The 17068-nt window shown below is 44.5% G+C and overlaps 1 protein-coding gene across 2 annotated transcripts in view; it reads left to right on the forward strand.

The window, feature by feature from the left end:
• The first annotated feature begins 1153 nt into the window (after nucleotides 1-1153).
• The window catches only part of SMAP1 (small ArfGAP 1), a 221384-nt gene continuing 205469 nt past the window's right edge, over nucleotides 1154-17068 (forward strand). Inside the window, exon 1 of one of the 2 annotated variants that reach the window (XM_084623133.1) lies at nucleotides 1154-1616. In XM_084623133.1, the coding sequence (XP_084479259.1) occupies nucleotides 1499-1616 (118 nt within the window). In that variant the 5' untranslated portion in view covers nucleotides 1154-1498. The remainder of the gene's footprint in view (nucleotides 1617-17068) is intronic. The other variant, XM_084623134.1, reaches the window with a different exon arrangement.

The raw sequence follows: 17068 nt of genomic DNA on the forward strand, positions 1-17068 counted from the left end.
GTATAATTATGTCCATTTTAAAGAAAGGAAAACTGATGTACATAGAAGATAAGAGCCTTTACCAAAGTCAGTCAAAAAATTCTAGCTATGTGCTTTAATGCAGTTTAAGGTCACAGCAAGCCAGTGTCAAAAACAGGGTTGGAAACACTCAGGTGTCCTGAGTCCTAGGTCTTAATAATCAGATCATGTTTTTACCAGGCACTTTGTGGGTGCTTGCAGACATGATATGCAGATATGGCAACTCCCGAATCGTAGAATGTCAGGGTTGGAAGGGATCTTAGGAGGTCATCTAGTCCAACTCCCTGCTCAAAGCAGGACCAATCCCCAATTTTTGCCCTGATCCCTAAATGACCCCTTCAAGGATTGAGCTCTCAACCCTGGGTTTAGCAGGGCAATGCTCAAACCACTGTGCTATGCCGCCCTCCCTCCAGCCCAAATCTGACCAGTCTTATTTTATAGCAGTAGGGTAGAAGGAGAGGGAAACTGAATACCAAATTCTCTTATGCTTGTGCCTCTGGGGTCCCATTCTTTCATTGGTAGTGGTGATGCACATAACCTATAGCTGCCCCTGCAGTTGGGAGGCATGGAGTGGTGTGAAAGGAGTGACAAAGGTGAAGATGGCAGGAGAGGAAGGGAGCACATGAGCCACCAAGTCATGGCATTTGATGATTTTCTTGACACTCTACGTTTAAAAGACACACGAGGCATGAAACGCCCAGCTTTTATTTAAAAACGCTTCTAGCCCTCATAATCGTGAAAAAAGCTTGAAGACCTTAGTAACTAGTTCACAATCTGTTTGTCTAAAGCCTCGTGATTTTTAAGCCAGTCTCCTGCTGTTTGGGGTCTAACCAATGCATTCTGAATGGTTGCTAAGGCCGTGCCTCCTGCAAACGTCTAAGGTTATGCCGGACTAATACTGCTCGGGAATCGGCGGCTTTGAAATGTACCGGCCTGGGAGACCCCACCACCCCTTGGAGTTAACAAGGCGTGTGGAGAGAGCATGAGGCTCCGCCCCCTCAGCCCCGCCCCTCGCCGCTGCGGCTGTCGCTGCAGGTAGCCGGCAACAGGCGCAGTCAGCGAAAGAGGCTCGAGCCAGGCCCCGCCCCCGCCGTCACTGAGGTGCGCCCGGATCTCGCTTAGGCGTTCACCTGTGGGCGGATGGATACGTGCGATGGTTTGCACTCCACCTCTAATTTAAACACAGTGGGGGGATCTTTTTGATCTCAGTTAAATCGGAGAGGCTGCGAGCGCGCGGGAAGGCCACCAGGCAGTCTCATGGTGCAGGAGCTTCTGGACTCTATTGTTCCAAACCGGGGACTATTTTCTTATACTGGGTTGGACGCATTACTCGGCCAGGAAGGCTTGAAGGCGGATGTAGCTGCAAGTAGTTCCGGTTGAGGAAGTCTCTCTGCAGCCGGCTGCCGGTGCCCGCTTGCGGGAGGGTTGGAGCGGAGCCGGTCCTCGCTCTGCGAGCGCGTCGGGAGCCGCCGCCGCCGCCATGTCGACCCGCTCGTGCCGGGAGAAGGCGCAGAAGCAGAACGAGCAGCACCAGGCCATCCTGGCCAAGCTGCTGCGGGAGGAGGACAACAAGTACTGCGCCGACTGCGAGGCCAAGGGTACGGCCGGGCGGACGGGGAGGGGCCGCGGGTGCTGGCAGTGCCCGGGCGGGGCCGCGGGCTCCGGGGCGATGTGGCCCGCGGTCGGTGGAGCGAGGGCGCGGGTGGGCGTGGGCCGGGGTGACTCCCTGCGGGGGAGCGGGGCCGGGGTCCCGGGCAGAAGGCAGCAGAATGGGAGCTCTCCGCTGCGCCGGCGGCCGGCAGAACGGAGCAGCCCCGGGGCAGCTGACTTCTTGGGACGCGGTGTGTGGGGCAGGTCTCGTTATCGGCCACTGCCCCGGGCCCGAAGGCGGAGTCCGGGATGGCGAGCGGGCTGTGCTCTGGGCGGGCCGGGCGGGCCGAAGTGGGGGTGTCGGGTGAGGTCGGTGCTAGGTGGTTACCACCAGTGCTGTGTGCCGCTCCCGGGGCTCCTGGTTTGCGGGAGAGCCGGCCAATCTCTGCCCGTGCTAATGGCTGAGTTGAAGTTCTTCTGGGGTATGGGCCTACGAGTACACTGGGCCCAAATTGCTTCCTGTAAACAAGCTGCAGTGAGGAAAAGAGCTGGGATTTGAACCGTTGCTGCAAAAACCGGTTGGACGGTTGATGCAAATCGGTCATCTTTTCGTTTAATTGTAAACTAATTGTAATCCACAATCAGGAGCAAGCCCCTTGGGGTTTTTTGCAGTCTCTGACCTAAACCTTTCTTGAAGCTTCACTATTGCCCTTGCTTTCTAATGGACAGAAGGGAATCCTGTTTCAGTGGGTTGGTGGTTGGTCAGTGCACAGCATCAAGAAGAAAAGGAGTACTTGTGGCACCTTAGAGACTAACCAATTTATTTGAGCATAAGCTTTCGTGAGCTACAGCTCTTGGGTAGTCTCTAAGGTGCCACAAGTACTCCTTTTCTTTTTGCGAATACAGACTAACATGGCTGTTACTCTAAAAGCATCAAGAAGCTATCTCTTTAACATCCGGTACAGACACTATTACTTGAGGTGTGAATGTTGCAACACTAGAATAAGGTGATATGTGTTTTAAAAAGTAATATCTTAATTGCCTAAGTGCTGAATATTTAAGGTCTAATATGTGTAAGACTCATCTTCATTAACAAAATATTAAGCAATATTGGTTTGAATGATGTGATGAGTGAAATCTAAGGTTTATTAGAGCATGGTCAGGCTTAAAACAGGGAAATTATTTTGTCCAAAAGTGACAGACTGCATACTTTGTTTTCTTTACTCTGAATCTTGTATCATATTTTTAAAAATGTAAAAATATTTATATAGTGGGTAATATAATAAAAGGCATAAAATAATTTTGGTCATTACCTTGTTTCAACAAGTGTGATACTAGTCCTTTGTATTAGCTCAATAATCAACTGCTCCATTGTGACAGCCATAGCTATGATGGTCAGGACAGGGACCTGAACTGGGCACCTCCTAAGATGAAGCGTGAGACTTTACAGTTTGAGTTAGAGGACTAATTTCAATAGCCAGGAGCTCTGTCAGATTTATATCTTTTGTGGATCAGCCATGGGGTGGAGAGAAAGGGAGAAATACTTAGCACACACCAAACTCTGCATTATTTAAGCTTTTCTAGACAAGTATCACATTAAACTGTACAGCATGTAGCACAAAGAAACCCCAATCTTGACAGAAAATAGCTTTTATGAAAACATAGGTCTTTTCCATCACTAGTTCTATGTCATCTAGGTTTCCTTTCCAATGCACGATTGTTGAATACTTGCTAGTGTTCTGTCGGTAATGTTATCTCTTTTCAGCAAGCTATGACCATTTTCTGGCTATTGTCCTCCCCCCTTCCACCTCCATTTCCAGCTCTTTCTGGCCTCAGGCCTTCGATCAGTCCCTCGTAAAGCCACGTGGGTAGTTTTGTTTCTTACATTTTTTCAGAAGGTATGTGGTATGTTTGTGACATTCTGCACTCCATATTTACCATGGTGATGTAATTATAATGTGTTTTGTAGGAAGTATGCTTTGCAAAGTGTCATTCTAAAAGTCTTGATCAGCTAACCATTAATATCTCATTGGATTGTATGTGCTGTCGTATATGAAGTTTTGCTATGTACGTGTTACTGAAAGATGTTGTAAAGTTAAGATGTTGGATCATATTAAAGAAGTTCTGTATTAAAATCACAAATGAGTTTGATTCCCCGGAGTTTAAATTCCAGGGTATTACTAATTAAGAGGTCTCTTGGTTTTTGGTACTGTTTCTCTCCCTCTATGTGTGAAACTTGCAAGCTGCTAATTGTGTTAGTACATTCTAAGACAGAGTCTATTCTCAAAGCAATTCACAGAGAGAGAGACTCAAAGCAATACTCTAACAACAGAAACAGCACCCAGAGACTCCCCGCCCTTTTGTTGTATTAACAATTGTGATTAAAATAGAGATCGAGGATGTATGTGGATGGATGCTTGGTGTGGATAATAACTGAATGATCAGGGAGGTGCCAGCCTAAGAATCCAGTGTCCATCGGCTGAAGAAGGCGTCAAGTGGAAATAACCAGAGGACCCGCCCTCCCCCCCCCCCCCCCGGAGGGCAGACTGGAATCCACCCAACAGCCTCAAGAATGGGAGAACCAAAGAACAAGATAACATCTTGGAGCCGTCAGGAATGTGCTATCTGCTGATTGATTCAGCAACAGCATAATGAAGCAATTCCCATAGACGGCATAGGAAGCAATTCCTATAAAAATAGACTCTAAAAAGTGAGAACTTTGGGGTCTGATTCTGCAAACCAACTGCCAGGAGCATCAGATGAGCATCTGACAAGGCCCTGCTCCCTCCTCATGTCCAGGCCACCTGGCCAGTGGCTTGGCATGAGCAACTCTAAGGCTGGTAACTATGATGATAACCTTGCAGAACCTGTGTGCGTGTGTTTGTATGAATGAATGTGTGAATAAATATGAGATTGAATGGCATGTTATAGCTATAACTAACTGCTTACTATGATTCTTTCTGTATTCACAATAAATGTGGTATTTTGCCTTTTTCCCTTTAATAAGATCCTGCTGGTTTTTATTTTATTGGTATAACAAAGACACCCACAACTAGCCTTTCAAGTAAAACAGCGAAGAAGCTAGACAGTGCTAATGGCCTGTCAACAAAGACAATGGACTATAGAAGACCTTATCCTTCCCTGGGGACTCCTAGGCAGCCTATGGATAATGACTGCTATGACTCAACAAGGCATGTGATCAGGTCATATGATACTGAACACCATTTGGGTACCTGTACTTTTCCACAAACTGGGCTGGGAACTGGGCTTGGAAGAAAGGGGTTCCCACCATATGGAAAAACTATATAAGGGGGAAGTGACCTCATGACTAGGACTCACTCCCCTACAAGACAACATCTGGAAACACTGGAGAAACAAAGACTGAACTGGGGCAGGGGGGTCCTAGCGGGTAAGAAGAAAGCCCAGCCTGTGTAAGGAGGCTAAAACCTGCTTCTGCCATGAGTCAGAGTGAGAAATTGCTGATTCAAATCCTATCCAGTTTGTATGAGACTTAGACTGAAATTTTTTTTGTTTGCTATCACTTAATCTCCCTTTCTGTAGTTAATAAACTTGTTTTGTTTTATCTTAACCAGTGTTCTTGAGTGAAGTGTTAGGGAATCTTAGCTCTGTTAACAAAGGCTTGTACATATCTCCCCTGCATTGAAGGAGAAAGGGGACTACTTGCACCGTACAGACCCCTGTGCAGTGGTATAATACTGGGTTTATTCTCCAGTAGCGGTGCAAGGCTGGGGAGCTGGGAAATTGGCCGGTACCTTTATTGTTGGTCCATGAGTGGCTTAGGTAAAGCACTCGGGTGACTTGGTTGGGTGTGTGGTGCCATCTGCTGCTGTTTTGGGTGATAACCGAGGCTGGCTAGGTCTCCTCATCAGAGCAGTGTGAGAGAGACCAACCCAGCTGAATTGTTAGGGGGCACAGAGGTTCCAACAGATCTCAGGCTGCACCTTGAGGGTACAACCCAACTCCATGTTGTGCTTGTTAGTATTCACTGTCTCCTTCACACTTGCGGATTTTAATGCTTAGCACCTAAATGAGTCTTTAATTTACAAAGACAGGTCTGGTCCAGGTCTGGTCTCTGTCTTCCAGAGAGTGTCCCTTGGTTAGTTTTCCCCCAAAATAGAAAATTGCTTTTCTTGAAAAGCCCTATTGCTAAATGGGCTTTGTTACAAGGCCTTGAGGTTGATTCTTCTTTCTGTGTCTGTCTGTTTTTTCCCAATCTACTAACCAGGCTTTTTAAGAGTACAGGTGAGTCACATCCTATGTGCATTTAACTTAGGCGAATTCAACTATATGTGCTTGGCAAGAAAAGAAAAACAAGATACCTGTAAATAGTGCGGGCGATTTCGCTCAATGAGCGTGTGCCCCAGAGTGAGCGTGAGATGGGAGATGTGAATCTGCTGTTCCCTCAGTTGGTCTCGGTTCCCGCGTGCCTCTCATAGTATGAGCATCTCGCTGCACTGAGTGTGATTCTAATGTTTAAAGATACGTATTTTTCGTACAACGTGGCCCCTAAACGCAAGTCAACTACTTCATCTGGTCTTCAACTGAAGAAACAGCGAACCGTTCCAACACTGGAGGAAAAACTGGCTGTGTTAGACTTATTGAGAGATGGTATGTCTGTTTGCAACGTGGCGCGTAAATATGGCCGCAATGAATCTAGCATCCTTGCTATCAAGATTTGAGAGAGAAATTCGTCAAACTGTTGCTTGAAGTGTTCCAATAACTGCTAAGGTGACGAGCCAGGTGCGTAATAAGAGTTTAGTGAAGAGTGAAAAGGCATTAAACTTATGGCTGGAAGACATGATCCATAAATGTGTGCCTATCAATGGCAACACATTGCGAGAAAAGGCTCTTAGCCTCTATGTGCTGTTCAGACCTCCCTGCTGAAGAGGGACAGCCTTCTGATGAGAAGGAATTCAAAGCCAGCCAAGGTTGGCTTAACAGTTTTAGGAACCATTTCAACCTCCAAAAGGTGCAGACTGCTGGTGAAGCTGCATCTGCCAATGAAGAGGCAGCAAAAGCCTACCCTGAACAATTAAAGAAAATCATAGAAGAAAACGGCTATCTTCTGGAACAAGTTTTTAATGCTGACTAAGATGATGACAAGGAACAGGAAGAGCCAGCAAGTTGGAATTTTCATAAATTTGCTGAAGTGTTCCAAGCTGTGAAACACTTGAATGATTTAATTTCTGACTACGATCCCTCTATGGAACGAAGCCTCAATCATACATAGTATTACAGGCAGTTTGAGACCCTATCAAGAAATGTTTGAGCAGCTCAAGAGACAACGGCGATAGTTGCCGATCACCATGCTTTTCAAGGAAAAGCAACCAGCAGCAGATGAGCTTACGCAATCAACTTCTCGAGCTGAACCAGAGCCAACACTTCATCTACAACTCACTCTCCGTCTCCTGGATCGTCATCAAGCCCTGACCGACACCCTGTAATTAAAAATACAGTACTGTAAAATTATATTTTGCATATGTACTCTTTATTATATACTGTACATTACTGTGTACATTATACATTTATACATTGTACAGGGTTGTCCCTGTACAGTATATTGTACTTTATGGGCGATTTAAGGGATTTTCAAGGGTAATTTTGACTATACGAGATTTTCGCATTATGCGCTGACTTTAGAACCTAACCCCCATGTAAGATATGACTCCGCTGTATTCCATTGTTTGGCAGTTACACACATTCAGCCTTAATGGTTTGCAGTCTATCCTTGTGACTGAGTTGGGGAAGTGTGCTGAACATGTCTGCTCCTGTGGGCATGCCGACCTACAGTCTCAGGAATCCTATTCATGAAACATGCTGTAGGGAAACAGATCAATGTTCATTACAAAACATCCCCACATAAGTCACAGAAGGCTAAATGAAACAGCTTTTTAGTTTAGGCCATGCCCAGTTGACTTTTTTACCCTTGCCTTTAAGACTCTTGTGAGAGTCTTTGGGGGATTGTCACAGGGTGGCACAAGTTTCATTCCCCTTGTCGCTGGGTCCTGTAGATGCTCCACCCGCATTTTTATTTAGTGGCTGTACAGTCCCCATTCCCCCAACACTGGTCCCTGCTCTGACCCCTCACTGGGTCCTCTGGCCTTTGAGGCTTGTGTCAGCCAGCAGAGACAGAGCCACCACCCTCCTATCTTCCTGCCTGGCTCGCCCCTTCCTGAGCTCTTCCCTGGGTTTATATGCTTTTCCAGTCATCAACCCAGCTGCTTCCAGTAGGCTCAACAGATCACACTGAGCCTGCCCTCATTAGGGCCTGCAGCTGGGCTTCCTGGTAAGGGTCCTGGCCATACACCTGGCCACCCTAAGGGAAGCAGGGGGAAGCCAGCTCTTTAGCAGGGCACCCAAAGATTTTATACCTCTACCCTGCAGCAGGGATCATAGATTATAAAGCCATAAGGGACCACTGTGATCATGTCTAATGGAGGCCATAGGACTTTGCTGAACTATTTTCTGTTTGAACTATAGCATATTTCTGAGGGGGGGGGGGGGGAATCTGATCTCAATTTGAAAATTGCCACTGCAGGAGAATCTACCACATCCCTTGGCAAGGTGTTTGAATGGTTAATTACCTTCATAGTTAAAATTGTATGCCTTATTTCTGGTCTGAATTTGTCTCGCTTCAGCTTCCAGACTTCATTCTTGTTGCATCTTTTCCTACTAGACTGAAGAGCCAATTGCCAAATATTTATTCCCTATATGTGGGTACTTCTAGACTGTGATTGAGTCACCCCTTTACCGTCTATTTGTTCAGCCAGATAGTTTGAGCTCTTTGGGTCTATGACATTGTACTCTTTATGTTTACGGAAATATGCTTAAGTGTAAATATAACATAACGGAAATATGCTTTATGCTAGATATGCCAAGTAACACATCTTTGCAAAGGTTATGATCTACTGAATATATTCATCCTATTTGTATGCATGTATCATTTTTATATCTGAAGTTATGAGCATTGGCTCTATGCTTGTATTTGAAGTGCTTTGTGTAGGAAACACGGAGGTTTGGCCAACATATTGCAAAGGGACTATTCAAGTAATGGGGAGTATGTAACAATAGACTTTGGGAGATGCCAATCCACATCTGAGCTTTCCTGGGAGTATTCAAACTAACATGTAAACAATGGCGGCAGCCTGCAAAAAGCTAAATGATTCATGGACGCGTGACTTGCCCAGGTGGCTACAGACTCTACCTTGTTGCTGTGATTTTGCATAGAAGAACAAAGGGGTTTCTGCCCACAAGAGGGAATATAAAAGGCACTGGAAGCCTCTCCATTTTTATCTCCAGCTGGCTCAAGAGATGGCCTCTCCATCCCCAAAGAGATGCCCGTAAGAAACTGGAACAAAGGACTGTAACTACGGGGGTGAGAGTGATTGCTGGACCCAGGCCATAAACTACAGTGTTGTTTTGAAAAGGATAGTACCTGAGAACATCTAGGGTGAGAAGTTAATATTTTTAATGAAATCCTTAGTGTATTGTCTTAGTCTTGCGTATTTTGATTTATTTTACTTAGGGCTTGGCTACACTTGTGAGTTACAGTGCATTAAAGCAGCCCCGGGCACCCTAGTTCAGTCCCCGTCCGCATTGGCAAGGCACATAGATCACTCTGACTCCACAGCTAGAGCGCTCCTGGTACTCCACCTCGGCGAGAAGATTTAACGCTTGTCGCGCAGTGGCTGAAACGCCCGAGCGTCAGTGTGAACGGGGTGTTGCATTATTGCGCTCTGATCAGCCTCCGGAAACGTCCCATAATCCCCTTAAGTCAAGTGGCGACTCTTCTCATTGTTTTGAACTCTCCTAGGAATCAGAGTAGCAGCCGTGTTAGTCTGTATCCGCAGCAGAACCACTAACCCAGGAACCTATCCTTGCAACAAAGCCCATTGCCAATTGTGCCCACATATCTATTCAGGGGACACCATCATAAGGCCTAATCACATCAGCCACACTATCAGAGGCTCGTTCACCTGCACATCTACCAATGTGATATATGCCATCATGTGCCAGCAATGCCCCTCTGCCATGTACATTGGGCAAACTGGCCAGTCTCTACATAAAAGAATAAATGGACACAAATCAGATGTCAAGAATTATAATGTTCATAAACCAGTCGGAGAACACTTCAGTCTCTCTGGTCACTCGATTACAGACCTAAAAGTGACAATTCTTTAACAAAAAGACTTCAAAAAACAGACTCCGAGAGACTGCTGAATTGGAATTAATTTGCAAACTGGATACAATTAACTTAGGCTTGAATAGAGACTGGGAGTGGGTGGGTCATTACACAAAGTAAAACTATTTCCCCTTGTTTATCCCCCCCCCCCCGCTGTTCCTCAGATGTTCTTGTCAACTGCTGGAAATGGCCCACCTTGATTATCACTACAAAAGGTCCTCCCCTCCCCGCTCTCCTGCTGGTAATAGCTCACCTTACCTGATCACTCTTGTTACAGTGTGTATGGTAACACCCATTGTTTCGTGTTCTCTGGGTATATAAATCTCCCCACTGTATTTTCCACTGAATGCATCTGATGAAGTGAGCTGTAGCTCACAAAAGCTTATGCTCAAATAAATTTGTTAGTCTCTAAGGTACCACAAGTCCTCCTTTTCTTTCTCCTAGGAATGCGGATGTGCCCTTTGAACACTCTGTTTCTGACTGCCGGCTCCGAGACAAAGCAAGCCGTTGCTGTAGAATGCTGTGTGTGAAGGGGAGAGAGAGGCCGGGGGGAGGGAGGGTCTGCTGCTGTCTGAACTTACAAGACAGTATGCTGGCATGTTTTCAGCCCCCCAAAAACCCACTCTCTTCCCCCCACATACACACACCACACTCCCTGTCACACTCCACCCCCCCATTCAAAAAGCATGTTGTAGTCAATTGCATGCTGGGATAGCTACCCATAATGCACTGCTCCTAATGCCGCTGCAAATGTGGCCACGCCAGTGCGCTTGAAGCTGTCAGTGTGGACAGATTGTAGTGCTTTCCCTCCTGTGCTCTACAAAGGCTGGTTTACAAAGCGCTCTACATCTGCAGGTGTAGCCATACCCATAGTAACTTACCTTGTTCTGTCTGTTACTTGGAACCACTTAAATCCTACTTTTTATACTTAATTAATAAATGAAAGTGATTTTATTAACACCGAGTCAGTAACTACTACCTGGGGGAGCAAACAGTTGTGCATATCTCTGTGTGACAGAGGGCGGACAATTTGAGTTTTTACCCTGTGTAACATGGGTGGTCAAACTTTTTTTTTTTTTTTTTGGCTTGAGGGCCACATTGGGGTAGTGAAACTGTAAGGAAGGCTGTGCCTCCCCAAACAGTCTGGCCGTCTGTCCCCTCCCACTTCCTGCCCCCCTCAGAACCACTGACCCCCCCCACCCCTAATAGCTCCCCTGGAAACCCATCCTCATCCAACTGCCCTGACCCCTATCCACACCCCTGCCCCCTGACAGGCCCCCCAGGACTCATATGCCTATCCAACTCCCCTGTCCCCTGACTGCCCCTGGGACTCCCCTTAACCAACCTCCCCGCCCCCTTACCATGCTGTTCACAGCAGTAGGACTTGAAGCCGCACCACCCAGCCAGAGCCAGCCACGCAGCGAGCTCAGGCTGCAGGGGAGGGAGGACAGCGGGTGAGGGGCCGGGGTCTAGCCTCCCCAGCCTGGAGCTCAAGGGTCGGGTGGTATGGTCCAGCAGGCCGGATATACCTCTGGGCTGTAGTTTGCTCACCTCTGCTGTATAAGCTTTATACAGAGTAAAATGGATTTATTTGGAGTTTGGATCCCACTAGCGTCAAGGTGCTGGAGACGAGCACTTGCTAAGCTGTTTTCAGTTAAGTCTGCAGCTTTGGGGATGTGGTTCAGATGCTGGGTCTCTGTTGCCACAGGCTTGTGTATCTGGCCCTACAAGGTAGGGTTCTGGAGTCCCAAACTGGCAGAGAAAACTGACTCAGAGGTAGTCTCAGCACATCAGGTGACAGTCCCAAGTGGGTCTCTGTGGGTCTGTCTCCAAAAGATTGGAAAACATGCCTTATAATCCTTTTTGAGACTCTTCTCTGAACCCTTCTAGTTTATGAACGTCCTTGAATTGTGGGCATCAGAACTGGATACAGTATTCAAATATTGAATGCATCAGAGCCAGATAGAGGTAATATCTTTCTAGTCCAGTGGTTCTCAAACTTTTGTACTAGTGACCCCTTTCACATAACAAGCCTCTGAGTGCGACCTTCCCCCCCCCATACATTAAAAACACTTTTTAAAATATATTTAATACCATTATAAATGCTGGAGGCAAAGCAGGGTTTGAGGTGGAGGCTGACAGCTTGCAACCCCCCATGTAATCACCTTGCAATCCCCTGAGGGGTCCCAACTCCCAGTTTGAGAACCTCTGTTCTAGTCCTACTTAAGATTCCGCTGCTTATGCAGCCAAGGATTGCATTGGCCCTTTTGGCCACTACACTGAGAGCTCATGTTCAGTGGCTTATCCTCTGTGATCTCCTACTCTTTTCTGTCTCTGTCTTTGTCACTGCGTCCCAGAATAGAGACCCTCATCCTGTAAGTATGGCCTATGTTGTTTGTTCTTAGATGTTGATCTTACGTTGAGCCATGTTGAAATACATGTTATTTGCTTAGCTTACCAAGTGATCCAGATTACTCTGTGTCTGGTCCTCTTCATTATGTACCACTTCCCCCCAATCTTTGCATCCTCTGCAAACTTTATCAGTGATTTTGTTTCTTCCAGATCATTGATAAAAATATTTAGTGTAGACCCATGAGCTGTTTGTATGGGACCCCACGAGAGAAACACCGACTTGATTTCCCATTTACAGTTGCATCTTGAGACCTATCAGCCAATTTTAAGTCCATTTAATGTATGTCCTATTGACTTCCTTGTTCTAGTGTCATAGTCAGTGTCGGGTGGTTTCAAGTCTAATTGTCAAATGAAAAGAACAAATACTGAATTAATATGGGCAACTTGGGCGATATGGTTAGAGAGCTTAGTTTGCCTGTGATGTAGAGGAAGCTCTAGGCAATGTTCATTTTAGGATCTACTTAGGCCCGGATCCTGCCATCAGATCTGTGCAGTGGGCCCTTATGCCAGCATGGAGCCCCACTGAAGTGATTGGGGGGGCTTCATCTGGGTGCCAGTCTCCCCGCACAGATTAGAAAGCAGGACCAGCTCCTTAGCTTGTTGGAAGGAAATTTAAGGGTTTTATAAGAGTGAAGCAACTTAACTGCTTGTTCAATAAGTACATCATGGAGTATTGTCAATCACATATTGAGTTCTCTCAAATACCTAATCTAAAAGTATGTTTAGAAATTGTCATGCTTAGTTTGTGCAATCAAAAGTGAAAATACAGGCAGTCCTCGGATTTACGACGATATTGGTTCCTGAAAATTGCGACGTTAGTCAAACGTGCAGCCCACTTCAATGTGGGATTGAGCGTCGTAAAGTTGAAACCAATTGTAAGTCGAATCAGGATGTCAATTCAGACGCATCGTAAGTGCTGTTTGTCAAATGTCGTAAAGTCAAGAACTGCCTGTATCAAGTATTTGAGCCAATTGAAACAGGATTAAAGATTATGATGGGAGTTGTTTCACAGTAAATATGTGGCATCTTCAGACATTCATTTTGGCTGAGACTGTTACATGCTCCTTGCTAGTTATTTTCTTATGATTAGCCAGCTTAGTAGAACTGGCCAAAAACCAGCATAGCTACCGTGTTTTTAAAACACGGTAAAATGTCTTTATACAAACAAACTAACCAGGATGGATTTGATCACTAGGAAGATTCGATTTGATCATGGATTTCTACATAAAAGTGCATTCTTGTTGTTTGGTATAACCTTAATACATATTCTTCACAACTCAGATGTAGGTTTCATTTTTAGAAGGTGTACACTATACATTTTTAAAGTGATTTATTTTGAAAACTTAAATTAGTTTTACAGCTATATCAGAAAATTAATGATTGGTAAATGAAATAAGCAAAGGTAATTGAAGCAGGTATTTATGAAGTCCTTGGGAGGTGAACTATCTCCAATTCAACAGGTTAATCATTAATATTTGGAGGATATTCTTGCCACGCTGTGTTAGGAAGAGAACATCACCAGACACATTTAAATTGTTTTATTTAACTAAAACATTACGTATTCTGGATTTTTTTTTCAACAGCAAACATATTTTAACAAAACAAGCATATGAATTTAGTTAAACATTCAAGTTTTTTAAAATCAGAGTTTTTGTTATAATTGTTAACTAAAATAGTTAACATATATTTTTAAAAAAAAGACAGTCAGCCAGGGCAAAATCAGAAACTTAAAATATTGGCTTCTGCAGCTAACTCAGTCATCTTCACCTTCATTTTCCTGGGTACACGTCTGGCTCTGTTGATCTGTTTCCTTATTTCCTCGTGCGAGCCAGACGTGTACCCAGAAGCCTCCTGCTGCAAGACAAGCTTAAGAAAGAAACCAACAGAACTCCACTGGCCATCATATACAGTCCTCAGCTAAAACCTCTCCAACGCATCATCAGTGCGTTGGGAGGCAGGCCAGTCCTCGCCCACAGACAACCCGCCAGCCTGAAGCATATTCTCACCAGCAATGACACACCGCACCATAGTAACTCTAACTCAGGAACCAATCCATGCAACAAACCTCGATGCCAACTCTACCCATTTATCTACACCAGCGACACCATCACAGAACCTAACCAGATCAGCCACACCATCACCTTTTCATTCACCTGCACGTCCGCCAATGTAACATACGCCATCATGTGCCAGCAATGCCCCTCTGCTATGTACATCGGCCAAACTGGACAGTCCCTACGTAAAAGGATAAATGGACACACATCCGATATTAGGAATGGCAATATACAAAAACCTGTAGGAGAACACTTCAATATCCCTGGACACACAATAGCAGATTTAAAGGTAGCCATCTTGCAGCAAAAAAACTTCAGGACCAGAATTCAAAGAGAAACTGCTGAGCTTCAGTCCATTTGCAAATTTGACACCATCAGCTCAGGATTAAACAAAGACACTGAATGGCTAGCCAACTACAAAAGCAGTTTCTCCTCCCTTGGTGTTCACACCTCAACTCCTAGAAGAGGACCTCCTCCTCCCTGTTTGAACTAACCTCGTTATCCCTAGCCTGATTCTTGCTTGCATATTTATACCTGTCTCTGGAAATTCCTACAACATACATACGACGAAGTGAGTATTCACCCACGAAAGCTTATGCTCCAACACGTCTGTTAGTCTATAAGGTGCCACAGGACTCTGCTGCTTTTATGCAATTTTAGTTTGTACTGACTGTTAGTGCTTTTTATGTAGCCTGTTGTAAAACTAAGTAAATATCTAGATGAGTTGATGTACCCTCTGGAAGACCTCTGCATACCCCCAGGGGTACGTATACCCCTGATTGAGAATCACTGTTCTAAAGTACACTTGTAATCTTCATGCAACAACTTTACTGGACCACCAGGTGGTGCCAACTATCAAATCAACAAATGAAGGTTGCCAATAAGAGGCCCATCTCATGCTTTGCTTTTGTATGGTATTAATCAGAATCTGGGAAGAGGAAGCAAGAGAAAATAGAAGGAAATTTTGGTTTAAGGCTTCAAAGGGTAGGAAGGTGATAGCCATGTTAAGCGTAGGAGTGAAAGGAGGAATTGTAGAATGATAGTAATTCTTGAATTCAATGGGCCAAACCTATAATAATAATGGAGGATTATTTTAAAGCATTTTTTCCTTTTTTTATTAATTACCACAGTTGTGGGATATTATGGGGGGAGACAATTTAATGCGTACATATTAACATGGATGCTTTATAATAGTTAAAACATGAGTTGTTAATATCCATGTCAAAATATGCAAAGTAAATATCCCTAAATAAAAGTCTAAGTTCTCAAGCACCATTTTTCTTTCTTTACCTCTCTCGAAGTTTTGGGTGTACAGTACACACAGAGAAATTGATGTTTACTGACTTTTACTGATGATAAAAAAATAGTCTAATTATAATTGCTATAGACTAACTTCTCTGTTCCAATGTGCCCAGTGTTTATAACAACTAGCAGGCTTGCAACATTTTTTATGAATATTTAAAACCACCTGTAAGATACAGAAATATACAGCATTCCATGTCTCTATAATACAATAAAATCTATTTAAACCTAAAATCTTATTGACAAGCAGATTCTTCATTAGAATAAAAAGAAATGCACATTTCAACAACAAGCCCGCTTGCTTGCCTCTGTTTTGCAGGGAGCTGGTAAGCTGTTCGTTAAGTGCAGGCACAACAGAACAGCAGCTCTGAGCAGCCAGAAATGAAAATGAAATTTTATATAATGCTCATAGACTTGTAGGTCAGAAGGGACCATTATGATCATCTAGTAGTCTGACCTCCTGCACATTGCAGGCCACAGAACCTTATACACCCACTCCAATAATAGACCCCTAAACTCTGAAGTCCTCAAATCATGATTTAAAGACTTCAAGTTACAGAGAATCCACCATTTCAACTAATGTAAACCTGCAAGTGACCTGTGCCCCATGCTGCAGAGGAAGGCGAGTGGCTCAGCCACAAGAATGTAACTTGGGGGACCTCTGGGAAAGGAATTTTTGATAAGTCCTGAGATGAGGAAAATATTGAGTGTATGACGTCAGGGGAATAGCACTGTCCTGCTCTCTGTTTCTGTATCTGCTTGCATTTGCTATGCACAAATTTGCTTTTGTGGCATCTCCTGGTGTGTAAATGAGGACTACTTTGATTTTGGTGGGATTTTTTTCTTATCCTTTTCCCATTTTGTTCCTTCCAGTACTTCAAGTTGTTTCCTCTTTCCCTTTATAGATAGACCCCACTCTGTTCCAGTGTTCCTTGCCAGTATTTACTGTTCCTTCTCAGTTTTCTGACTTTGTGCTCTGGGAAGTGCACTTTGTTTTGTGTTCACACCTTGATCCCTTCTAACAGTATCTAACCATATCTGTTGCTTTGCTTAGTTATTTGTTTTGGATAGAGGTGGAAGTGGAAGGTTGATCAGAAGGAAGTATTAAGACAGTGGACTAGTATTTGGCCTGTGTAATGCTTTCATTCACATAAATCGGGGGCCAGTGCACTGCTTCACACCTGCAGTATAGACCATGTTAGTGGTAAGCTTTGGGTTCAAATATAATCTATATGCAATGATTCAATATTTTTTTACCCTATGAATATTTTTTTAAAAATCATCAAGGCAAAGGGTAAGCAAATAGACTTTGTGCTTGGGCTAGTAAATGGTTGACAATCTTTCAAGGCTGGTTGTTTGGATAATGGTTTCCTCTTTGATTGATCTGATGTTGGAATGATGCCTGCAGAGTCAGATTAGGTCTAAACTAAAAACTTGTTGTCAGTATAGTAATGTCAGTTAGGGGCATATTTTTTGGCAATATTTCTGT

This window comes from Lepidochelys olivacea, assembly GCF_965140295.1.
Source record: "Lepidochelys olivacea isolate rLepOli2 genome assembly, chromosome: 3".
Classification (NCBI taxonomy): Eukaryota; Metazoa; Chordata; order Testudines; family Cheloniidae; genus Lepidochelys; species Lepidochelys olivacea.